At 41.0% G+C, this 26,886-nt stretch overlaps 1 protein-coding gene across 1 annotated transcript in view; it reads left to right on the top strand.

Annotated features, from left to right (window-relative positions):
- The window catches only part of LOC122806187 (acylamino-acid-releasing enzyme-like), a 1,918,826-nt gene that overhangs the window by 1,673,886 nt on the left and 218,054 nt on the right, over positions 1 to 26,886 (top strand). Inside the window, exon 21 of the mRNA XM_044076421.1 lies at positions 21,986 to 22,088. Coding sequence (XP_043932356.1) covers positions 21,986 to 22,088 — 103 coding nt within the window. The remainder of the gene's footprint in view (positions 1 to 21,985; positions 22,089 to 26,886) is intronic.

Genomic DNA, 26,886 nt, shown 5'->3' with positions numbered 1-26,886 from the left:
GTTCCTTAGTCCCCCCCTAAGGACAAACCATTTTGGAGTAAAGGTGTCTCAGTAGATGCAATTGTGGTTGCCGCAGCCACCAAGAAAGAGCTCATGGAACAGAGGTCTATGGTCCATTCCCCTAACAGGCAGTCTAGGGCGATTGACTGGTGTGGGGACCACGTGTATGCCTCAGCTACATTCAGACCGAGGACTGTAAATTACATGGCACACTTTAAATGGCTGCAAATGGATTTGGTCTTGGAACTTTCTCTTCCCTTTCAGAGTTGTTGCCTCCGGAGAGCCTTAAGGTGTTTTTTCCAAAGCTGTCGACACTCACTTCCCTAGCTAATGCCTTGATGAGGTTGATCTGAAATGCTGTCGAGGCCACCTCATGAGCAGCAGGTACAGGCATCACTATTAGGTGCCATGCCTGGCTTCGCCTTTGTGGGTTTGCAGACAACTTCAAGGCATCCTTTACTAATGCCCCATTCGATAGAGCTCCTCTCTTTGGTCCCTTGGTCAAGGACACTTTGACCCACAGTGAGCAGGAGGGGTAGCACCTTGTCAGCCGTTGGTATCAAGCTTTCTACTCCCCAACGGTCTTTCTCTAAGATTCCAGAAGGGTAGTAAGAAACTGTGGTTTCGCAGGGCACAGTCTTCCATCATGGGCACTCTGCAAGAATCCTCTTCTTCCGGCCGGGGAAGGGGATTTGATGGCAGGCGCCACCCCAGGGGCAGAGGGGGTCCGCAGAATCAGGGCTTCGAAGAACCCTCTTTGGAGAAGCCCCAACAGCGCTCCTGAAGTGCTGCCTGACTGTCTGCCTTGCGCCACCTGGCCTGGGCTGCCATTACTTCAGACCAGTGGGTGGTAAACATTGTATCCCGGGGATACTTTATACAGTTCATTCGCCCCCCCCCCCCCCATAATCCAGAAGTCACTCCTGAACGTCCCACCCTGCCAAAGGGAGTTAGCTCTCTCAGAGTTGCAAGACTTACTTCAAAAAAGGACCATCCAGAAGGTCCCAACAGGACAAGAAGGACCCAGTACTTAGTCTCACTTCTTTTTCATGCCAGAGTGAACAGGGGTCCTGCATCCCATTTTGGACCTCAGCAAACTGAGTATATTGGTCAAGAAGTCAAAGTCTGGATGGTCACTGTCCAGTCCATTCTTCCACTTCTGCCCAAGGATGACTGGATGTGCTTGATAGATCTCAAGGATGCGTACTATCACATAAAACTACTCAGGAGCTCCAGGAGATTTCTGCACTTCTGGCTGGGAGCCAATCAGGTCAGAGCCCTACCCTTTGGTCTCACCTCAGCCCCCCTGGGTGTTCACCAAATGCATGGCAGTGGTTACAGCCCATCTCTGGCTGAAGGGGTTTCAGGTCTTTCCATACCTGGATGATTGGCTCCTCACAGCTCCCACAAATCATCTTCTTTCACTAGCCATAGACTTCACTCTAAACCTCTTTCAAGATCTGGGCATTACCGTCAATCTTCCGAAATCTCACCTTCCTCCTTGCCAGAGGCTGGAATTCATAGGAGGTCATCTGGACACTGTGTCGGAGACTGCAGGTCTTTTCCCATGCGTAGTAGACACAATCTGGGAGTAAGTTCTTCTCCTCTTGGATCAGGACAGTGTCCCTGCCCATCTCATTCTTCAGGTCTTTGGACTGCTGGAGGCAGCTATTCAGTTGGTTTCCCTTGCCCCAGGTATCACATGTGAGTGCTCCACTGGATCCTGGCAATACAGTGGTTGGCTCATCTTCACCCCATGTCCACACGGATTTGAATTTCTTAGGTCTGCAAGCAGCACTTTCCGGACCTAGGATCTTCTGCTAGGGAGACCCTTTTGCCTTCTGCTACCCCTAGCCATGGTGACCACAGATGCCTCCCTGTTAGGGTGAGGGGGACATTTCCAGGGAAGGATGGTCCAAGACGTGGTGCCCCTTGGAGACCAAGTTGCACATCATTGTCCTCAAGATGAGAGAGGTCCTACTAATATTGCAAGCCTTCCAGGACCTCTTCCCACTCAGGATGGTGGCGATTCAGACAGATAACATGGCCATGGTCTGGTACATCAACACTCAAGGGGGGAACACAATCTTACCCACTGTGCAGCGAGGCCATGAGAGTTTGGGAATGGGCGATGGCCTCAGACTGCTTTCTTCTTGCAAAGCATATCCCCGACGATTCCAATCTGCTAGCAGACAAGCTGAGCAGCTCTATCATTAGTCCCCATGAGTGGCCCTGAAACAGTCTGTGGCAAGTCGGATCTTCGATCGATAGAGATCTCCCTGCTGCGATCTGTTTGCATCTTCAACCAACCACAAATGCAACAAATTCTTTGCCTTGATCCCCCACTGGGCAGTCGCCCAGGGAGGCTCTGATTCACGATTGTCCACTGGGTCTCCTCTATGCCTGTCCCTCGACACCCCTCATTCCAAAAGTTGTATAGAACGCCCATCACCTGAAGGCTCACCTCATCCTCATTGCCCCCTTTTGGCCTCGTCAGACGTGATTCTCCCTTCTCTGGTCTCATCTGAAATATCTGCCTTGGATATTGGATCCAGTACAGGATCTCATTTCCCATCCATGGGGACTTTCCCCTCCCAACCTGACATCCCTAAGGGTGACAGCTTGGTACCTCCACTTCTAGTGATTGTCAGCCAGATCACGTTATCTTCCCCAGTGAGGGATATTATTCTGGCTTCTCAGAAACCTGCCACTAAAAAGATTTATTCCAGCAAATGGAAGAGGTTTTCTATTTGGGCTCACCAGAGAGGCATAGATCCCTTTTCGGCTCCAGTTTCAGATATCCTGTCCTTCCTCTCTTCTCTGTTCCAGCAAGGGGCTAGTTTCTCGATGATTAAGCTGCAGTTGGCAGCTAGCTCCAACTTCCATTTACACAATAGTCCCATGTTTTCTTCCAGGCTCTGTAAGGCCTTTCTCAAAGGGGTGTTTTTGCTTAGACCTCCCTTCAAAGACCCATCTCCTCCTTGGGATCTTACCTTGGTGCTGCAGTCCCTGACACAACCCCCTTTTGAACTGGCTGCAAAATGTGATATTAAGTTTCTGTTGTGGAAGACGGCCTTCTTAGTGCCAATAACTTCTGCCAAGAGGGTTTCTGAGCTGCAAGCTCTTTGTATAAAGCCTCCCTTCATGGTTTTTCATAAGGATTGGGTTTACCTTAGAACCAATCCTTCCTTCATTCCAAAAGTGGCTTCAGAAACTGACCTAAATCAGTATATCCAGCTTCCTGTCTTTTTCCCAGCTTCTCAAATAAAGGGGAGTATTAGCTACACTGCTAGGATGTCTATAGGCAGTTATGTTTCTACTTAGAGGACTGAGGATTTTCAAAAATCAGATCAGCTCTTTGTGGCTTTCTCCCAGGCTAGAAGAGGCTGGGCCATTTCCAAAGTATTGATCTCTCATTGGATAGTTTATTGCATAGTTCACATTTATGAGAGCAATCACAGGGACCTTCCCAAACCTATTAAAGCTCATTCTACAAGGTCAGTGGTGCATCTTTGGCGTTCTGGGCCAGGGCGTCCTTAGATGAGATTTGTGCTGCTTCCACCTGGTCAAATCCTCATACCTTTGTAACACATTACAGGTTGGATTTGGTATCTAGGGGTAGAGCCTCATTTGGTTCTTCTGTGCTCTGGCATGTCCTTCCTTGAGACCTCCCTGGATTTTGGGTAGCCGGGGGCTCTGATCCAACTGTGATCAATAATGACATGGATAGCATCAGATAAAGAGTTATGTGCTTACCATAACTTGGAATCTGTGCTATTCAGTGTCATTATTCATCATGTTCCCACTCTCCGACCCCCCCCTCCTTCTGGTGATCAAGGGGTTCTTGGAGTAATGGTGGTTTGGTTCTGTTGTTCCTGGGCGAGGACAGTGTCCTTCCCGGTTAGTTATCTAGCAAACTCGATCTGAGGATTATGGGTAACAGGAAGTAAGGGGAGGGGAGTAGCTCGAGCTTAGGAGCTGTCACTTACTTTGCCGGCTCGGATCCAAGACCTGTCTGTGATGAATAATGACACTGGATAGCACAGATTCCAAGTTATGGTAAGTACATAACTCTTTTTTCTTACTATCATAGCCATATGTTGATCAAAGGAAAGATTACAGTTTCCATATATTCCTACACCCCTAACTATTGGGTCAATACTTAGAGGTGTCATATCGATGGAGTAATTAGCCTGGGTGTCATTTTTCTCAGAAGGTACTATAATACATTTCTTGGCACTGAGTTTTAATCCCTGACTTTATTCTTTAAGATTGGGGTAGGCACTTGACCATGGCTCCCCAGCATGCCAGTCCTACTTCCACAATTGTTTAAAAAGATGCTGATTCAAAGCATTACTATTTAGCTAGATACTGGAAAGGAATGTGACATACTGGCAGATTGAACTTTTAAGGCAGTGAATTTAAAGATTTAAGTATTCAAGGCCGAATGGTGGCAGCTTCTGTCATATTCAGGTTACAAACTGAATTCTGTTTGCCAAGTCTGACCAAATGTATTGGGAAGGGCAGTTTATGAAATATTTGGCATAGCAAACCTAATTCAAACAGTACAGATGCAAAACAGCATCCATTCTTCTGTAGCATGTAACAAAGGTACAGCTAACAGAATATTATATGGTGCAAGTGTAACACGAAACATTAATTTATTCACAAATTATAGTTGTAGGGATATGCAGCAGCATAAAGGTTAGTGCAGCACAGGAAATGTTATTTGATCAATCTGATGTACATATTAAGGGTCACTGCATGCAGAAGCATAATTTAAGGGCAGTAAAACTAATGTGTCAATCAGAAGCAATAAGAAGTGTTTGTGTATTTCACTACATGTATAGAAACACAAGTCAGCGTACTAAATATGAATTAAAGAGTTCAGATTACAGTTTGATGAAGTATTCTGCTCAGTTTGAGGGCTGAGACTGTCAGCATATTGAATACCATATATGGATTTTTCTTGAGACAGTGCCAGAGATTCATAATTTAAGAAGAGTACTAGTTTTGCTCAAAACTAGAACAGAATAAGAACTGAAGTGCATGAAAGCTATGAAAGTCAAAATCAGAAATAATCAACAGAGTGAGTGAATAGTGGGCTGACAATTTCAAAGTATGATAAATTAAAGATAAGAATAGGTCATTAGGACCTAAATAACTTTTCACTTAAAATGACTGAAGAAATGGTAGCCACTATGTAAAAATGCTAACAACTTCTTTGTTCTCCATACTAAGGGGTTGTAGTAGATTAATCAGGATGAGGATCTTCAGTGTCCTTGCAAACTCTGTCTCTGTGTCAAATTTCTTTATTGTTAAATCTGTGCAGTATATAACTGGTCTATTGGGTAGCCAAAATACACAAAGAAAAATTTTACTAGTTAATTGAGAATAAAAGAACCCAACTGAACAGTGTAGAGTATTAAAACTGAAATTAGCAAAACATTCTATTGCTGTACTGACTCATGAGATTCCCACTTGCAAATACCCAGTAACCAGCCTAACTTCCTGATCATTTCATCCCCCCTTTGGTCCAGTAGTTGCCTGCCCACACATATTTCAGAATGACAGTGGTATAAAGGGGCATCATCTGGTGCAGTCTTAAGACCTTTCTTGTCACATATTGATGAGCATCCTGTGCCTTCCACTGCATCTTCATTCCATTGATCTGGCCTGCTTCCACACTTCCAAGTAAGTACTCCACTGGGGAAACATTTCTTATCATTTTTTTCTACTGTGGTATACTTTGTTATTAGTAGGTGTAGACGTCTGTTTCTAAGGTTAATAATTGTGTCAGGTGCAGGTAACAGATCCTCAAACGACTTGCACTAACTGTGTCTCTTTTTGCATGGTTCCAAACCACAATATGCCCAGCTATTCCTAGTGCATGTCATTTAAGGACTACAAAACAGAGTGGAATTTCTACAAAAGTACTTTTGTCTTTGGAGATGCATGGACTTGCTCCTGGTACACCATTTTCTACTGCTTTTTATTCAAACCACATAGAAAGGAAAGAGCACCTGAAGAAGTACCTGAGGGAGGAGAAAATTTGGTAGGTTAATGTCATTGCATCAGTCTGATAGCCCCCATGCTTGAAAAGGCCTGTGTTGGGTGAGGCATCTTTGCAACTCCCCTATCCGGTATTCCTCACTCCCAAAGCCCTTGGCATGATCCCAACCCTACTGTGCATATCACTCTTAGCTCAATAAAAAAAGAATTGCAACTCCATCAATAGTAGTATAAACTACAAGTGTACTATACCTAGGCATAAGTTCTTAGGCCTATTTCTTATGTCTTGTATTCATTCCTGACTAAGACTACTTCCTCAGTGCTTACTTCACTTTAATCCCCTTCCCATTCTTTGCTGTCATTCATTCTATTCCTCACTGTCTGCTATTCATATTGTTTACCGTTGTACTACTTTTTATGTAATCTACACCTGTAAATGTGTTGTCTATGTTTCTGTCAAAATTGTATGCCCTTCATTGTAGTCGCTGTATAGTCACTGTTTACTTGAATTCATGTAAACTATATTTACGACTGAGATTGTTTAACTTGCTTTGTAATAATTATAGCTTGTTAGGCCTTTAGCTCAGGTCATGGTTGAAAATAGTCCTAGGACCGCCACACCTGCCTGGTTAACAAATTTAAGTAAATAAATAAATAAATAAACAAAAAATGTCAGCCCAGAGCATGTCTTTACAAGCTTAAATCCTTTTACCATTGGTCAGTCATAAGGCCTGTCCAAGGGTTTTGATGCCCATATCATCAGCAGCACTGGAGGGTGACAGCCACATGTCTTTTGTGCACAAGGAGGTTAAAGGAGACAGGATTTTGGTCTTGAGCCTCAGTCTGAGAACGTAGGCCTCTAATATGGACTACACTTCTAAACATTGGCCTAAGGCACATAAATCAAAGCAGTGCCAGTTGGCTTGCCTCAGTCTGGGCTGAGTGGATCTTCTTCCCCCCCGTAGCAGTCTGTCCTAGATGACTCAGTGTTTTAAGGAGATTTTGAAGTACCAACATGCTAGCCTTTAATACTTCAGTGTCAGGGGGTTTTCTGTGCAAAATTGGAGAAGGGAGTTATTCGCCCAGAGGGATTTGGATACCTCAGACTCAGAGATGGAAAAAGTAGCATACAGTGAAAAAAATGTCTCCCTTCTTGTTGGATACCTGGTGCCCTGTTTCACATTCAAAAGATGTGTACTTCGGGGATTCCCTTCACTAAATGAAGGAGATCATCAAATGGGAGGTCAGTGAATTCTCTCAAGTCCAGATTTGGTATAAGAAGTTTTTGGGCCTGCTCTGAGCCCAGACAGTTGTCCATGTCTTCAGTCCTAGAAGGTCTTGCAGCCAGATTCTCAGCTCCTAGGCAGCCAAGCCATTTTTGTAGGGTCTGTGCCTGCCACAGTCATCTGCATACTAATCCTGTGGCTGAACCAGCAGGGGTGACCTTGGATCCCAGTAAGGGATCTAATGTGGCTGCATCCTGGAACCATATTGACAGTGCCTTGAAGGGAGAATACTTGACCATGGAAGAAATATTGAGTGGGACTTGATATTTTCTTGTGAAATGCAAAATTATTACCAAAAGACATTTTTCTTACTATCCTTTTAACTTCTCATCTGTTATAGAAGACAAGATGACAAAATCTCAAACTAGAAACAGAAAGCAATGCATTTGTAATGCGAGCCAAGCTCAGCCTATTTTATGATCTAAAATAGAGTATATGCAATAAGATTGCTGTCTCATATCAGCATATTTTAGTAGGGCATCTGCTGTGGTTACAAAGCATATGCGGCTGTAGACTCAGCCATTACCAGAGCAAGTGAAAGCAGACCTTGATGTTCTTTTGGAGAAAGAGCTTCTCTTTGGTCCCCCTATAGAGAGGGTGTTCAAGAAGCAAGGAAAAGAGGAACAACATGCAATTATTTAAGGGTCTTTTTTATCCCCTCTGTACCTAGAGATGTTGAAAACTACTTAGTGAAAGCTGTGCCTTCTACTGTAAGTAAGTATGACAAAGACAAGGGAAAGAAGGGCCAGTAGAAGAAAAAATAGACTCAAAACAGAGAAGGAAGTTAGGGGCTCTCGTGGCCATGACATTGAGGGAGCATTCACATTCCCAAAGCCAGAGTGGGCAGGCAGTTTCTGAGATTTGAGCACAGTGGTTTGCACTACCAGTTCACTAACTTACTTACTGGTTTCTCTGCTGTACCCAGGGTGTTTGCAAAGTGTCTGACTAATAATTGCCTTGGCCTTGGATGATGGTTGCTGCTGATGTGATACCTTGACCCCATGTGAAAAATTGGAAAAATGGGTTTGGGGTTGTGGATGTAGGACAAAGGGCTTACACGTTTACCCATACCTGTTTGATTTCCTAATTTAGGCAGCATCTATGACATTATTCTGAATTATGTCCAGTCCCTAGAATTTTCCTTAAACCTCCCAACATTGTACCTATTTCCATCCTTTCCTTAGACAAGGTTGTCTTTCTGTCCCAGAATTTCAAAGCAGTCTCTGAAAAGAATCAAATCTGAGCAGCAGAACTCTTCAGAGTCTTGAGCCCTTCCCCTAGCAAGACTGCATGTGAGGAAGCTACAATGGTACCTGTATAGTAGGTAGTCTCAGCACACCTAGCCCCTGCAGCACCCAGATCCAGTACTACTGTGCATTAAAACAGTAATTCTCATGGTGGTTAAATCAAGTCTGCCTCAGTCATGGAGGTGCCATTGAAGCTACCCGTGTAGACCAAGATGTTCACCATATGCTGTTGGGGAGCTAAAGGTCCAGATAATGTAGGACAAGGCCTACAGAAAAAGGCACATAAACATAAAAAAGATGGCAGTGATACTTGCCATCAAACCATCAAAGCCCATGTGGCAGCAGGAGAGCTCTTAACATCCATATGGATGATATGGTATATCAGCAAGCAAAGGAGTGGTAACTCTTTATTTGTTTTGCAGATTAGAATTGCATGTGTAGTAGTTAGCCCAAGAGTCAGGCTGTACATCCCATCCCAACAGAATATTTTGGCAGGCAGTTGAGCAGAACACAAGTGGATAACCATGAGTGGATGCTGAAGAGGGATATGTTTCTGGACATAGTTCACAGGTGGATGTGGTAAATGTAGACCCTTTTCTTCTCCGGAAGAGGGACAGTTAAGCAGATTATGCAGCAGAAAGAAAACAGTCTAAAAATGTTATCATTCACCACATTTTGTCCCTGGCAACATTGTTTTTCCCTCCTGCTGAGACTGACAAGGAAAGAAGTGGTTCAGTTCCCTCAGCATGTGTATCTCTTAAACCAGAACAAAGGGTATATGATATGATTCACCCCGATGTAAGAACTTTAAGGGTGATCATGAGATGAGTTAGCACTCATTTCATACAGTCACATCTTTTCTGAGGACATGCTGCTTATCTTGAGGGAGACTAAGAAAAACCAACATAAGGTAATCTTTCTTATCTGAGAGGAAAAGGTTCTCTCTGTGATGCTGCTACAAAGACCAGGAACTAAATGCTACCCAGGTGTCACTGGGACTCGCTTATCTGTCTGACCTCTAAAAAGCAAGCCTGTCCTTTGCCTCATGAATGGCACATGCATTGGCCATCTCAGCATGTCTGAAAATTGCAACTTCCCTGTATTATGAGTTGCCTTTTAAGCAACTCCATAAGAAGATGTTGTATTTGAGGCCAAAAAGTAAATCACTCCACCGTGGGACTTAAATGCTGTTTTAAAGAAACTCAACAACCCCCTTAAGCCAGTTGCTTCCAATGCTTCAAGTTCCTGTCCTAGAAGATTGCACTGCTGCTGCTGGTATTAATATCTGGTAAGAGGGTTTCTAAACTGCAGGCCCACGTGTGTAAGAAGCCTTTTCTAGTCTTAGTCACACATAAAGATTAACCCCTCCTTCAAGCCTAAGGTGGTGATAGAGTTACCTTTGAACCAAACCATTCACTCCCTTGTATTCATCCCATTGCCTCAGAATAATGGGGACGGTATCCTTCATTCACTGAATATCTATATACAACTAAGATTTTATTTGGACAGAACAAGTCACATCAGGAAATTAGGAGACAAGTTACTCATTTCCTTTGCCAAAGGCATGGAGGAGAAACATGTTTATCAAGGAAACCTTATCTAAATGGATATCACATTGCATGTTTCTACTACTCTTGTCATGGTAAAACAGTTCTGGATTATTCAAGGGCTTATTCTGCAAGTGCCACAACAGCCACACTGATGTTCTGAGAAGTGTTATTTACCAGTCAGTCTTAGATGTGGCCACCTGGTCCTCTGTACATGCCTTTTACAAATTTTACAACCTAGGCAATGCTTCCAGGTCTAAAGGAGGTTTTGTGGCATTTCTCTAGGAGCTGTTTTACTTGTTTCCTCCTAGGACTAGCCACCCTGCAGCCTGTAAAATTTGTGAGTCTTCCCAAGATTCAGTACTGCAAGACTGAATATTAAGATGAACGTAGAAAAATTGCCTTAGTAACTTAACGTAACTGTGGATGTTCTATTACACTCACTGTTGCAGTATTGCTTCCCTCTTTCCATCTTCCCTTTTTATTCAGACATTAATGGTTTGGGGTGGGTACTCATGTTAGCAATTGTCACCTGTCTTCTCTAACTCCTAAACAGGCACCTCTCTACATAAAACAAATAACAAATGGGAAAGAGGACACCTCTGCCTGGATCCTGTGTTTGAACACAACTTATCAGAGAGGAAACTTCTCACTTTAATTTTTGCTTCTGTTCCTTTGCATATCCTCCTAATTAACCTTATTATTATACCAGGGAATGCACAATTTTCCACTGTCCTTCTCATAAAATTCCAGCTTACTCTGTTGGATGTTTTTCTTCATCAAGACCCACCAACAACAGTGGCAGTTTCATACATTCTGTTTTCCTCTGGATTATTATTGCTCTATTAATGTTGATAAATATTTGCCACCCCTCCACAAAACCACATTTATCTGTGTCTATCAATTTTAGCAACATCTTTGCCATTCTTTTAGCTTGAAAAGACATCAACACTTTATAATCATGCTGAAGTTGGGTCTGATGGATCTTTACTGTCTTTAGGTAATACATACTCCACAGCTTTCTTCCAAGATTTTGGTGACCCCCCCCCCCCTTTTAAAATACCATTAAACAAAATCTTCCCGATCTTTATCACTTTCTTCCTTCCTAACTTCCAGACTTCCACAGAAATATCATCTGTTTCTGGAGACTTTCCTGCATAGTGATTATACATCACCATTTTTATCTAATCTCCTCCTATCTTAAATGTTAGTTGTTGAGCCTTATCTACCTACAACCTTCACATAATTAAATCTTCCATTAATGTTTCCATTTGTGCTTTTTCTTGATTTCCACATTTGTCTGCTTTATACAAATTTTCATAAAATTTCAAAATACCTCTAATACTTCATAGGATCTCTGGTTATTTATCTTATTATACGCTCCCTAAATTTGGCGACAACCCTTTCTACTTTCTGTTGTATAAGTCACAGTGCTAAAAGTTTTTGTGCTCTGAAGTTATCAAAAAATAGTTGCTTAATAGCAGTCTTTCTAAACTAATGCATATTATCAAAATACTCCCTTATTTTTACTTTATCACTCTGCAGTTGTACCTCTTCTTGTTCTTTGAGATTCCCCTTATTCTGCAGTACCTTAACCTTTATCAGTCTCCCTAAACAATTCTTATCACTTCTTAACCATATCTCTTTTCTTCTATTTCTACCCTATTTTTAAACTCAATTTTCATTTTATCCCACTCACTAGTTATCACATCTGAAGAAATTTCTATCTTCCTTAATAACGCCCAAATAATTTTCACTACAAATTCCTTAAATTCCTCTATTTTTGACAGGTAGGTGGGAAGCACCAGTGTCTTATGTTTACTTCATTACCCTGCATTTTTATCTTAGCTTTTATTGGTGCATCATCTGAATTAGTTATTCAGTGTATATTGAAGCTTTCAGTTAAATACACATGTTCCTGTGAAATGTAATTTCTATGCAGTCTAGCCCTATTATTGTACCTTGGAGAATAATATGTAAATTGCCTGAGTACCTACTACTGAAGTCACATCTTCCATACCAAATATTTTCATATGTTTCTTCAGAAATCTTCCCTCGTTTGTTATATTTTCCCTTCTAGGTCTCCCTGATACATCCTCGCTATTGCAAATCAAGTTCCAGTCCCCATCTATAAGTAATATTCCCTGCTGAATGCTTATTTCTCCCAAACTTTTCTTAAGCTCCTTAGTAGCAGTTTTTGGTGGAATAAAAATACATGCCAGCATAATACTCCTCCCTTGCCAATAACCCCTTACTACCACAAATCTACCATTATTATCTTTTTGCCTCTTCTGACAATACTGGATCCCCTCTAGCAATCAGTATAATTACTAATTTTCTTTGTCCTCGATATTCTGTTGAAAATCCATCCTGAAATCCTTTCTTTGTCAAATTCGTATCCTTGAGATCTAATTCTTCATTTATGCCTAAAGTGGTCTCCAGGTTTACTTTTTGCCAAGTTATCCATCTCCCTGTCTTCTTTGCAAAACGTAGAGATGAAGCAGAAAGGGTTCTTCATACTCTGGATATCCATAGGTAACTCAGATATTACTTTGGCAGAACTAAAACCTTCAGAAAATCCAATCGGCTGTTCATTTCATCATTTGAAAATAAGAAAAGAAAGACAACCTGTTTCAAAGTAGACTATCTCCAAATGGTTGTCACATGCTATTTCCTTTTGTTATAACCACAACCGCAAGTGAATTCCAGGCTGGGCAAGATGAGGACCTTGGCATCATCAGTGGCTTTTTGGAAAGTGGTGTATTCTAGAAGCAGCAACTTGGTCCTCTGTACACACCTTTGTAAAGCACTACAGAGTAAATTCCTTTCAGGTCTAGAGCAGGCTTTGCAATGACCATTCTCCATGGGTTCCTGGACCATCATCCTTCATCCTCCCAGTCATTTTAAGCAATGATAGTTTACCCATGTAGCTGAGGCTACAACAGTAATGATCAAATAATGAACACAGAACAGTTGTGTAAGTAAACTTACTATAACAGTTAATGTTCAAATGACCACTGCTGTAGTAACCTCTCCCTCCCCCTTATTTTTTCTTACTTTTTTTTCCCGGAGTAAGAACGTTTAATTTTTTTTCTTACCTAGCACTGACCTTTTCAGGGCTCCTAGCCTCCCTCTTTCAGTTGGCAAGAAGGCTCTGAAGGGCTGAGTGCTGTTCATTCTGTCACACAATTATTTGCTTGACAGAATGACCTGCAGGGTCATTTGTTCAAATGTTCTGTGTATGAAACATTAATTTTTTTGATGTATGCTGTATTGTAACAGGTAAGTGGGTTTTGGGTAGGTGTGTATATGCGAATGTTTTCAGGGTAGGGTTAGAGTAAGAGTTAGGGAAGGGCATGATGCACTTTATGCGCGGGTGTGTATTTTAGGATTAGGAAGGGGCAGATTTAATGGTGTATGTATGTGTTGGTACATGTGTGTGTGTGTGTTTTAGACTGTCTTGTTTTATGTTCATTTTATGGAAAGGGTTTTTTGAATAAGGTGTAGGGTTATGGTTATTAGTAATGCTTTGTTCCTACCATAATACATGCAAAAACTGCCCCTGCCGGTTACCCTAACCCTACATCTTACCATAAAATAACCCTTTCTGTAACACTATGACTGCCATTAATGAAACAAATTAGAGGTTGGTGTTATAGAGGGTTTCATGTAAAGATCATAAAAGGAGTTGCTTTCCTTTTGCCGTCTTTAGTATATTCAATGTTTTCAGTGCTCAATAGTGTGATTCTTCACTGTATTGTGTTGGATGTTTTGTGTTTGATATTTTGACACAGAGATGAATCACACTGTAACTGAAGGGGATGGTGCCCAAACCATAAGTTTTTATCAGCTCTGCTTGAGATCCCAATGGTTTGGGGGCTTGGAAAGTGCCGTTAAGCTCTGGAAGCTGGTCAGTTGTTGCATTCTGTATATGCTGTAGCCCATATAGCTAAGGCTGCTGCATCAGTGATTACTGAAACATCTACTGTTCTAATAAGTTTATATACAGAACTGTACTTTATCATGTCTCCCATGAGTTCCCTGAAATTTTATTAAGGTTCACTGCCTTGTCCTCTTTTGAATTTTCAAGTTCCTTTAGAACCTTTTTTTTGTTCTGAAGAGACTAAGACTCCTTTCTCCTTTTTATAAATACTAAGTATTATTCAGATAACAGTTTTTCTTTTCACAATACCTTTGGTCTACCCCATTCATTTTATTTAAATTCACCATCTTCCTTGTGTCTTTCTTAACATGTTCTTCCAACTTGACAAAATAGACTGTTTTCCCCTGTGTGCGACTTTAATTTTTCTGTCTGCTTTTTCTGTCTCCTTCTTTAATTGGTGATGCTGTCTGCCATCCTTTTTCTGTTTCCTTAGATCTATATGATGTTCTTCGTGTTTCACTGTTGCAGTCATTACATTTTAGTAATCCTGCTGGCAGGTTGCCCTCAGTCGGCCTGAATTCCAAAGTCCTAGGTCCTGTGTTGGCTGCTGTCGCCCCTTCCCTGATGTCAGGTCATCAGGGGTTTAAAAGATGCTGCCGATGCCATTTTCTTCAGTCTTTCTTGCTGCGCGGTGCCCAAAGCAGAAGCAGTTCGCAAGTGCCGGTCAGCCGACTCCTGAGATTTTCGTGTTCGAGTTTCAGATCCGAAGTCTTCAATAAAGCTAAGTACCCTGTTGGGGAAACTTTTTTCTTGCTCCAGACCCAGACTGATGTCAGAAAAAGTAAATAATTGTATTTCTTGTGGAAAGCAAATACCTCATAAGGACTTTCATTCTTACTGTATTCCTTGCCTAGGCCCTGATCACAATGTTTCTGGTTGTCGGTTTTGTGCTAGATATAACCAACGCACTATTAAGCGTCGGTATGATTTTTCTTTAAACTATTTTGGACGCCGGTTTAATTATCCAGAAATGTCAGATAGCCATCCGACTACCGGAGTTCACAAAAAACGCAAAGAAAAGGAGAGAGACAACCAAGGCCCAAAACCGACGACGAAGCTACTCCTAAGCCAGTCGCCAGTTTGCCGGTTCTCAGTGAGGCGTTTTCGCAGCCCCTGATGCCCGCTACTTTAGAGTCATAGGCCGCTATCGACTCCCACATGGAGTCGGCAATGCCGCTGGAAACTCAAGGTATTGGAGCCTCGGATACTATTCCTTCAGATGGGTCCAGAGCCGCTGAGCAGGCACTGGCTTCTGAGAGTGCATTCAGACCTAAACATCTTTACATTAAACCAACCTCAGCTTCAAAGGCAAAGGCTAAAGCACCTTCTAAAGCAAAGAAATAAACTCAAGAGCCACGTGGACAGGCCTCTATGCCCAAAAAACAGATGCTCAAAACGGCCGAAGACTTAATTACCTTGATCAGGGGTTCCCATCCCCCTCCTGATAAGAGGCGTAGGCAAGAGACTGACTATGAATCTTCATATCAGGTTTCTATTTCATCTGATTCCTCTTCTGATCAGGAATATTCTCTTCCTCCTATGAGGATTCTGATGCCGAAGAATCTATACCTTCAGCTTCTCCTCCAGAGGACTATTCTTTTGGGGAAACCTTGCATACCATGAGGGAGCATTTCCACTGGGAGAGCCAAGATTTTTCAGAATCTAAAAAGAGGCTCAGGGATTTCCTTTTACTACCTCAACACAGGCCACTAGCCATTCCACCTGTGTTAGACATTGTAGATGATGTGTTTTCGGAGTCTAGTCTTACCCCTGACTCCGTACCTCCAGCTCCTGTTAAGCCTGACAGATATTACAGGGTTCCTGACTCTCATAAATTCCTTTTTAAAAACCCTGCTGCATGCCCAGAAACTATTTCACAGGGTCCTATAGGAGTTAAGGCTTCCACTGCAAAAAACCCTACCCCCCCCGACAGAGATTCTAGGGCACTGGATAGATGGGGAATAAAGGTTTACACATCTGCCACCTTGGCTATAAGGGCCTTAAACTGTTAGTTTCATATGCTCAAATATCAGCAACATGTCATGGCATTGCTTAAACAGAAAATGTTATTAAACTCTGAATTTGCAGAAAACAAGGAAATGCAGGATTTATTGCATGTAGCTGAACAAGTTGGAAAGCATACTTTGCAATGTGGTTTTGATTTTTTGGAGGCCTCCTGCAGGGCCGCAGTTACGGGTTCTGTAATTAGGAGGCATGCTTGGTTAAAAGAACAAAATCTGCCTGATCATGTCAAAATTAAATTATTAGATGCACCTTTACAGCATGATACTTTGTTTGGTGTTAAGGCAGAAGAGGTGTTAAAGAAAATGGAGGACAAAGCTAAATTTATGCAATGTCTAACACAGGTGGAATGGCTAGTGGCCTGTGTTGAGGTAGTAAAAGGAAATCCCTGAGCCTCTTTTTAGATTCTGAAAAATCTTGGCTCTCCCAGTGGAAATGCTCCCTCATGGTATGCAAGGTTTCCCCAAAAGAATAGTCCTCTGGAGGAGAAGCTGAAGGTATAAAGGTTTACACATCTGCCACCTTGGCTATAAGGGCCTTAAACTGTCAGTTTCATATGCTCAAATATCAGCAACATGTCATGGCATTGCTTAAACAGAAAATGTTATTAAACTCTGAATTTGCAGAAAACAAGGAAATGCAGGATTTATTGCATGTAGCTGAACAAGTTGGAAAGCATACTTTGCAATGTGGTTTTGATTTTTTGGAGGCCTCCTGCAGGGCCGCAGTTACGGGTTCTGTAATTAGGAAGCATGCTTGGTTAAAAGAACAAAATCTGCCTGATCATGTCAAAATTAAATTATTAGATGCACCTTTACAGCATGATACTTTGTTTGGTGTTAAGGCAGAAGAGGTGTTAAAGAAAATGGAGGACAAAGCTAAATTTATGCAAACTGTCAAAGGTTTTTTACAAGTACAGCCACCTAGGTTTAGTAGACACTGGCCTACAAAGAATTGGTCCTTTCCTGTGTCAGACAGACCTCAAAGGGGCAGATCCAGATGCCCTAGAGGCAGATCCCAGGCGCAAGGTTCATACAGGTCAAAGCAATGGGGTGCTTCTACCTCCAAAGTTGGAGAAGACAAATCACAACCATACAGGAAACAGTCCCAATGACTTCCCCCTGCCGGCACCAAGCACTTATCTCCTGGCAGCACCCTTAGGGGGAAAATTAGCACTTTTTTTCTCAGAATTGGCACATTATAACCCAGGACAAGTGGGTTCTAAATATCGTGTCACAAGGGTAAAAGTTCCATTTCCATACCCTGCCAAAGGCAAACAGCTGGCCATATCTGCCAAAAAATCAATGGGCGGAGGCACAAAAACAAGTCTCATCCCTCATGGACATGGGGGCCATTCAACAAGTACCAGAGCAAGAGCAAGGACAAGGATTTTACTCAAGACTATTCTTGGTACCCAGAAAGGACAAGGCCTGGAGACCAATACTGGACCTATCTATTCTGAACACATTCCTGGATATACCAAAATTCAAGATGTTGACTTTGCAGCAGCTTCTGCCCATGCGGGGCAAGAACGCTTGGCTTGTGACTCTAGACCTAAAAGAGGCATACCTGCATGTCCCATTCAGACAATTATGCAGAAGATACCTCAGATTCAAGGCTGGTTCAATGCATTACCAATTCTCTGCACTGCCCTTTGGCTCATCTACTGCGCCCAGGGTCTTTACAAAGTGCCTGGCACCGGTAATTGCATTCTGCAGACAAAGAGGAATACAAATATATTCTTACTTGGACGACTGTCTAATTCAAGCAGAGAACAAGGACACTCTTCTACAGCATCTGGCATTTGTGAAAAGACTTCTAACATGCCTAGGGTACACAGTCAATGAAAAGAAATCAAAACTAGTACCCTCTCAAGAGATAATATTCCTGGGTGCAAGCTTAAATACAACTGCCCAGATGGCTTATCTCATGCCAGACAAACAAAGGCAACTGACTACCTACTTCAAAAGGTTGGCAACAAAGGCCCAGTTATCTGCAAGAAAAATTCTGCAGGTTTTGAGCTTCATGGCATCCTGCATCCTACTAATTCCATATGCAAGACTGCATATGAGGAAACTTCAATGGTACCTAAAAAGAGTTTGGACTCAACATTGCCACAGCCTGGAAACAATGATTGCTCTCATTCCCTGCCTACAACAGGAGTTTCGATGGTGGGCAAAGGCTTGCCACCAAAACAAGGGACAGCCATTCACTTTACCCCCAGCCAGGCAGACACTAACAACGGATGCATCAGATTATGCCTGGGGGCCCACATGGCAAGAAGATGCATTCAGGGCACATGGTCCTCAACCCAAATGCATCTACATATCAGTCAAAAAGAGATGCTAGCTGTTCAGAATGCCCTGACAGCCTTCAAGGACCTATTTCATTCGGGACAACTACTGATAAAGAAAGACAACACCACAATCATGTGGTATATAAACAAGCAGGGGGGCACACATTCTTACCCCCTTTGCAGACTAGCCATGACTTTGTGAGACACAGCATTAACTTACCAAGTACATCTGAAGGCACAATTCCTGCCAGGAAGGAAAAATACTCTGGCAGACAAACTAAGCAGAAACCTCATAGATCTCCACGAGTGGCAGCTGGATCCACAAGTCTTCAGCATGATAACAAGGAAATGGGGATGCCCGGACATAGATCTATTTGCCTCCCCTCACAACTACCAACTAAAAAGATTCTGCACAAGGACTTATCACAGACAAGCATGGAAAGTGGACGCCCTATCTTTAAGCTGGAAAAACTTATCAGTATATGCCTTTCCCCCTCTGCCTCTCCTCCCCAAGGTACTCCTAAAGGTCAGACAGGAGAAGCCAAAAATGATACTGATTGCCCCAGACTGGCCCAGCCAGTACTGGTTTCCAATCCTAAAGAACTTGTCTCAATGCCCAGCCTGGAACTTACCTCAAATACCTCATCTACTGTCCCAGCAAAACAATCAGATCCTGCACAGCCAACTCAGGACTTTAAATCTGGCAGCAGGGCAGATAAAGTAGTCATACAAAACACACCTCTCAATAAAGCTGTGATGGATGTCATTTTGGAGGCCAGAAGGCCTAGTACTAGAAAATCTTATGCTGGAAAATGGAAGAGATTCTGTGCTTGGAACCAGGCAGAAGGAAACTGATACAGCTGTGCCAAATATTCCTCAGATTTTGCAATACTTAACTGAGATGCTGGACAAAGGCCTATCTTTTTAATCTATTAAAATTCATGCCTCTGCCATTTGGCTCATTACAATACAGAGCCACCAATCTTTTCTCATCCCTTGTTAAAGCAGTACCTCAGAGGAGCCAAAAATGTAAGGCCTCCAAGGAGATCACCAATGCCTGCATGGGACCTCAACTGTTTCTTGGAAAAACTCATCCTGCCTCCTTTTGAGCCAGCTGCTATTGCTGATATAAAGTTTCTATCTTGGAAAACAGCTCTGCTCCTAGCAATAACTTCTGCTAGATGAGTTTCAGAGCTACAGGCACTCATGGCTGTGGAACCTTTTATCAATTTTTATCCAGACAGGGTCTCTCTAAGGACAAACCCAACATTTATGCCTAAGGTGGTGTCCAGTGTGGCTCTTAATCAAACTATTCATCTGCCAACTTTTTATCCAAATCGACAGAACAAGGGGGAGAGAATTCTGCATTCTTTGGACGTACACAGACAGCTTAGATTCTACTTGGACAGAACCAAAGTTGTCATCAGGAAGACAGAGCAATTACTAGTGGCATATGCTGCAGGATCACAAGGAAAGGCTATCTCAAAGCAGACTATTTCAAAGTGGATAGGCCACTGCATTCGTTTCTGCTACCTACACCATGGCAAGCCAGTGCCTAAGGGCATTAGGCCACATTCAACCAGAGCTGCAGCCACTTCAGCAGGCTTTCTCAGGGGAGTACCAACCAAGGGCATTTTAGAGGCTGCTACTTGGAGTTCAGTGCACACCTTTACAAAGCACTATCATCTGCCACTCTACTCTAAATCCAGGACAGGCTTTGCCACTGCAGTTCTGCAGGGCCTCATAGACGCTCCTAATGCTGTTTAGCTCCAGCCTCCCAACCATAGCTTTGGGACTCTGCCCAAATGTAATGACTGCAACAGTGAAACATGAAGAACATAGTACAGTTGTGTACACTTACCATAAATGTAGATGTTCGAGTGTATTCACTGTTGCAGTCCAGGTTACCCACCTGCCATCCCCCTTTCTTCTGATGAAACCTATGTTTCCTTCTCTGATTTATACAACCTATGTGGTGTATTTGCTTGTAGATGAAGGTAAAGTTCATATTGGTGCATGTATTTTATATATGTATATATATATATATATATATATATATATATATATATATATATATATATATATATATATATATATATATATATATATATATATATATATATATATATATATATATACACACATATATATATATATATATACATATACATATATATATATATATATATATATATATATATATATATATATACACACACATTTTGGCTACCCTTTTAGGGGGCACCTGACATCTGGGGCAAGAAAAACTAAAGAAAATGGCGTTGGCCGCATCTTTTATACCCCTGATGACCTGACGTCAGGGAAGGGGCGACAGCAGCCGACGCAGGACCCAGGACTTTGGAATTCAGGCCGACTGAGGGCAACCTGCCAGCAGAATTACCCAAATGTAATGACTGCAACAGTGAATACACTCGAACATCTACATTTATGGTAAGTGTACACAACTGTACTTTCTCTCTACTCTGTTGTGCAGTGTCATTTGTGAATCGTGATATTTTTTTTCCTTCTGTTCAAATGTAGGAACAATACTAGGCAAGCAGTCCCAGGTACCATAAGATACTTTGCCTTATAAACATTAATAGCTCTTGCCACTTTTTGAAGCACTTAATAGTACTCACCTCTCAAATCAAACTGAGCCACACATGATAACCCTGGGGTACAACTGTGTGCATTTCCATGCTGTTATTTTTTATTATTTGTTTCATACAAAGATGTATTGCCTGCGTAATAGTAACTTTAAAGCAACCTCTACCTTCTTCTACAATGCCTGTTAACTCTCTTTTGAAATACTACCACATTTTTTTCTAGATTTTCCGAATGCTAGAAATATTCCTTTCATAAGACTAACTCTTTCAAGGTTTTTTTTTCTTCTCATTGCTTGGCAACCATCAAGCCCACAACTTTCCATGTAACTACCATTTCATTCCCCTAATTTTTGATTGTAAAATGAAGTTTGTTGATTTTTATTCACATAGCCTTCAAGCAATGCTTCCTCGCATTTAACCAAATTAATCAAATTGATTTGACTTACCATTGAGGCTGTATCTGTGACTGAAACCATTTCCGGTTATTCCTTGTGCTTTGCATTTCCTTGTTATGTCTTTTCAATATCTTAGCTTCTAGCTTCATAGTTTGACATGCTGACAGTATTGGTACAGATAATACACTCAGTGATTTTTTTATGAGCATTAAAATTAATCAGTGTAGATTCATTAATTCCTAAGAACTAATCTGCTAGTGATTATCAGTAATATGTAGTAGATGTAAACCACACACACACACACACACACACACACACACACACTAGACTTGGAGAAAATACTGTGAATACATTTCCAGTCTCCTGTCTTTCATTCAAAGCATCTCTTACGCAAGACTAATAAGGAAATAGCTAATGCCACTGATAAAATGGATTGTACTATATAACTTTCTTTGGTGGCTGCTCTGGTTACTATTGCTTCCAGCTTTAAAACTTATGTGCAGGACTGTGAAGCAAAGATATATAAGGAAATAAGAAATTATGCTGTGTGTGTAATTGTATCTTATTTTTCTGAAAACGTTAGGTCACTAAATGTTTAGTAAACTGTTTTCCTCTCTTCTCTTTTTGGCAGGCGTTATGAGGAGGTGGGGTTGAGTTTTCAGTTTAATCGCCTTCCTTCACCTGAAGTCTTAAAAACAATGCTGGAAAAGTCCCCAATTCTGTTTGCACCTCAGGTAAGAGGACATGCGAAGAGAAACAGAGTTCAGAAGGAGCACATTTTAAAATTGTTTTGAGTTAAGAAATGGGTGTGTTTTCTTAATAACTTGTGAAAGATGAGCTCCAGGTGGTAGAAAGTCAGACACTATTCTCAGGCTTGTGATCCACCTGAGTGACTGAGACAAAAAGGAATGTACAAGTGGAACAGTGCAAGATGACAGAAATGAGAAAGTAAAAAAAGTATCTGCTCATTTTCCCATACCAGAACTGAAAGATCTCAGTGTGTCTGAAGCATTTGCTAATCAGATGCTTTTAATCTCAAGAAAAAAGAAGAGTTTATTTTGAAGGCTCATAAATGTGTCTGTATCAGAAGCACTAATGCTAATTACTTATGTTCAAAAATACCACACACCACATAGTTCTAGGTTTGATTTTTTAATATTCAGACAAAAAGAACACCACAGTGTTCTAGGTACGAAGGCATCAGTCTAACCCTAGGTCCATCTGTCTTAAAATGGATATTCCAGTTTTCACCTGCCCTTTGATGTAAGACTACACAAACTGCAAGACCATAGCTGAATGATGACAAGATACAAGAGTTCCTGTAATGCCGCACTTTTCAGTTTTGTGAGTAACAAACCACGGTGTGAATTAGCTTTTCTAGTAAATTATCCTGTCCTTTTTATTGTTTGTGATACATTTTAGCATTATATGTTTTTTTCTGCTGTCTTTTTAATTTCAGAAGTACCTGATAAAGGGGGTTACTATCAGCAGACCGAAGATGCATGTTTTTGAATGCGTCTTGGTCAAACTGACAAAACCAAAACTGTAAAATATTGAAGCAGCATGTAAGTGAATTCTTTCCCTGGGAAAGAATTTGCTTAGCCGCTTCGGTACTTTGCCATTTTCAGCACTGTAGTGCAGTCTTGGAGTTGGTATATTTAAGTAGGGGGGGTGAAGCCCCCCACTTAATCTCATGTTTTAATGTGCTTACTTTTTTTTTTCCCTTGGAAAAAATTTCTGTTCTGACAGTTCGGTTTTGTAAGCTTTCGCTTACATGAGGTGGATTAATCACCGTTCACTTACCTAAGCGTTCGGTGATCTAATATACAGACCCGATAAAGGGTTGCATGTTTGCGTAAGAGTCCTTTTTAGCAGAGTTTCCCTTTTTTGGATGAGGTTTTAACTCCATAATTAAACTTCCCCAGTCTGCAACTTGCTGATCACTGCACTGCATAAGGAATCACTGCAGCACCGTTTCTGTTGGTGCACGTACAGTGGCTCAGAATTTGGAGACTTTCAGTGATGATGGTGTGAAGGGGTGAGGGTACAGTTGAGCAGTCCCCTGCAAAAAAAAAAAAAACTCCTTGTAATGTGATGTTTTTCTGACTTGTTTGTATCCCATTACAATGGGTACTGAAACCAGTTGAATTATCCTGGGTGGGAGAGAACAGCTGGGCCGAAAGAAATGTTTCAAAACTGTTTTACTATCAGTAATAGGGCATGTAGGATTTGGGTGCTTTTTCATCACAAAGTAGTTCACGGTATAGATAAACTATTTAAAGTAGAAATAATTCTGAAGTTAATACCAGTGGCACATATATGCTGCAGCACAGAATGTTGAAATCTGGCTTCTCCATTCTTGAATGGAGAGCACCATAATATGTTTCTGTCTATAAGCTGTATAGAACACTAAATATAATTCCGTAAGGGCAGTGACTCATGCTTAGCTTTGTTCGCATAAACTGTAGCATTTGTAGCATCTATAAGTGAGCCTTCCATTTGAAGAGCTACATGTTCATAAAATGTCAATGGCTCTACAAAACTGCATCTAATTAGATTTGAGCCACAGAATTCCATTCATATATTACAAATGTACTTTTCCCATTTAACATACATGTCTATTTTTTCCTGTTTTAAAAGTGGGTTGTATTGGCAAGCCATGTGTCTTAACCATACATGTTCAGTAAGTTTTCCTCATTGAACAGATAATCAGAAAATCTTTTGCAACAAATTGTTGGAAGCTATACCTGCTGTTTCTGGCAGGTATGCAGAGGTTGTGCACCCTTATTAACTGTCATGTCTGTTTTGTAAACTGAAACTCACTGTATATTTTAAAGTCAGGAACACAGTAGCCTGGGCATTTTGGGTATCTTTTCCTCATTCATGTAATACAAGACTGTAGTCAGACTGGTTGCGCATGTTTTCTTCTACAAAAGCAACAACTGTACAACTGTAGAACACCAACTGAAAACAACTATAGGCACATCAGGAACCACTCGCAAATAGAAATTAAAGGTATTTAAGTGCTTTCGGCAAGGGCAAAAAACAGCCTTCCTCAGAAACACAAAATTCAAATGAAGTCATATGACAATCCTTTAGATACCCTCTGACATACAAAATGAATCATATTAAGGAAACAGTACCTTAAAACTAACTAAAAATTTAAAAACATATATGACAACTATTAATAAATAACAGTGTAAAATTTTGTTATCTATGATACGTTCTCTATTTTAACACATTAGATATAGACGCCATGTCATTGAGACCTGGGAATACAGATTCTTGCAAAAATAAAATCCACCATATTTCACGTTGTTCTAATATAAGATTCCATGGCCCTCCCCTAGGGTTAACTAGTACCTGTTCCAATACTAAAAAATTAAAACTATGGTTAGGGCATTCTTTAATATGTAAGATACTAGTTTCTTTGCCTATTTGAACATCATTATTATGCTCGTAAATACGCTGTTTGAGCTTTCACGCAGTTTTCCCTATATAGTAGGCTACACCTTGGTAGCACTTAACAGCGTACACCACTCCTTTTGTTTGACAGGAGTAACAGCCAGTAATATAAATATTTTTAGTATCCAGAACTAAATGATCACATTCCAAAATGGAAGTACACTGTGTACACATACCACATTTCTGCATTTTGTGAACTATATGTGTTTTATGATGTGACAAACTGTCACACCAGTCTTTCAGGTTGCCCTCCTCCCGCCTGTACATACATTCGGGGGCATTTCCCAACTTTTTTGCCAATATTTTGTCTTGTCTTATCAATGACCAATTTTTACTTAAAATATGTAACTTGTTTACTATCCATGCTGTAGGTAAATATAAATGTATTCTTTGCACTATACTTATCTTGTTGTTGTACTAGCATATTCTGTTTAGGTACCTGTATTCCTTCTAATTCATCACCTGTAAAATTTGGGATTCCACATCATCAAAAGATCTCACCCCATATGTGTGACCACATGAAAGTATAGGTAGGTACTGCCCAGAGAGCCTCTTCCTAATTACTTCAAATGTAATCTCTTCTGTCATTTCGTTCGGGTACCCTCTATTCTTAAACATAATACCAATGAAATGGCAGTCATCAAAAAATTCCATTATATCAGTAACCATTTTTGCTGGTCTTACCAAATGTCCTTTTATTGCTCCTTTTTTAACATGGTGAGGATGATTACTGGAAAAATGCAAATATTTATTGGAACAGGTCTTCTGATGAAAGATACCAGCTTTTAACCTCGTTTCGCATTTAGTTAACATCACATCCAAATATTCAATGGAGGTAATCCCAATGTTGTTGTTGTTTGTCTTTCAGCTTTTTCCAGGTAAGGGGTCACCACAGTGGAACTCCGGTCCGCTAACGATTGGCAGTAGATTTTTACGAAATGCCAGCTCGACGCCCAACCTTCAACGAAGGTACTCCCATTTACGCACGCATGTCTTTCTAACGCTACCCAACCGCAGGGAGGACATGCAGACTCCACACAGAAGGCATTCCCAAGCCAAGCCGAGAATCGAATGGGAGAACCTCTTGCTATGAGGTAACAATGCTACCGCTGTACCACCATGCAATTTGATAAGAAAATTGCAAGAACTAGGTACTAGCATTCATATATTCTTAAAAAACAGGAATATCCTCAGCCGGTCCAGTCCATGCAATAAATAAATCCTGTAAAAAAAGAGCATACAATATTACATGCTTAAAAAATTCACTAGGAAACAGATGACACAGTTCCCACATCAGCATAACCACGTAGGCATACAATGGGCCACAAGGGGAGCCCATGGCAACCCCTGTTATTTGCTTATCATACTGACCCTCATAATATATAAAATTATTACACAATACCAATTCCATTAAATGGGACAAGGTGTTGATCAGATCTTGTTGTATATGAATGTAGTCAGTAAAATATTCTGTGAACCATTACAAGTCAATTTCATGTGGTATACATGTAAAAAGATCTTTTACATCCACGGTCAATAATATCCCATCATCAAATGGGCCCAACTGGTTGCACTTATAAAGAAATTCCCAGGAATCCCAACATAAATGTTCAACATTTTGCAAATAACCCTTTAATTGTTTATCAATAAATTTCACAATAAAATATGTTTTAGAACATGTTCCATCAACAGTTGGTCGAAGTGGTGGATTATAAATGTCTTTATGTAACTTTGTCACACCAGAAATAGTAGGCAATTTTGGTACGCCATTATTTACAAAGTTAAACTCCTGCACTGACAACTGTCCCTGAGTCAACATGTCATTCAAAAAATAATAAGTTTTACAATAAGATAAATTTACTTCATTAATTGATGCCTCAACGTATGAGCCATCATACAGCAGTTGTAACATCCTTTGATTGTAATCAACCTGATCCATAATAATTAATCCCCCACCTTTAACAGGTTGCATCAGTCTTATAGTCCCAGATTGTTTGATATCTTCCATTAATTGATGCTGTTTCTTAGTTAAATTCAAAGAATAAGTAGAATTCAGACAAAATAAAG

Source organism: Protopterus annectens, chromosome 7.part0 (assembly GCF_019279795.1).
Source record: "Protopterus annectens isolate FY-2018-M chromosome 7.part0, PAN1.0, whole genome shotgun sequence".
In the NCBI taxonomy this organism is placed as follows: domain Eukaryota; kingdom Metazoa; phylum Chordata; order Ceratodontiformes; family Protopteridae; genus Protopterus; species Protopterus annectens.
This window is presented reverse-complemented; position numbering and strand designations above follow the sequence as displayed.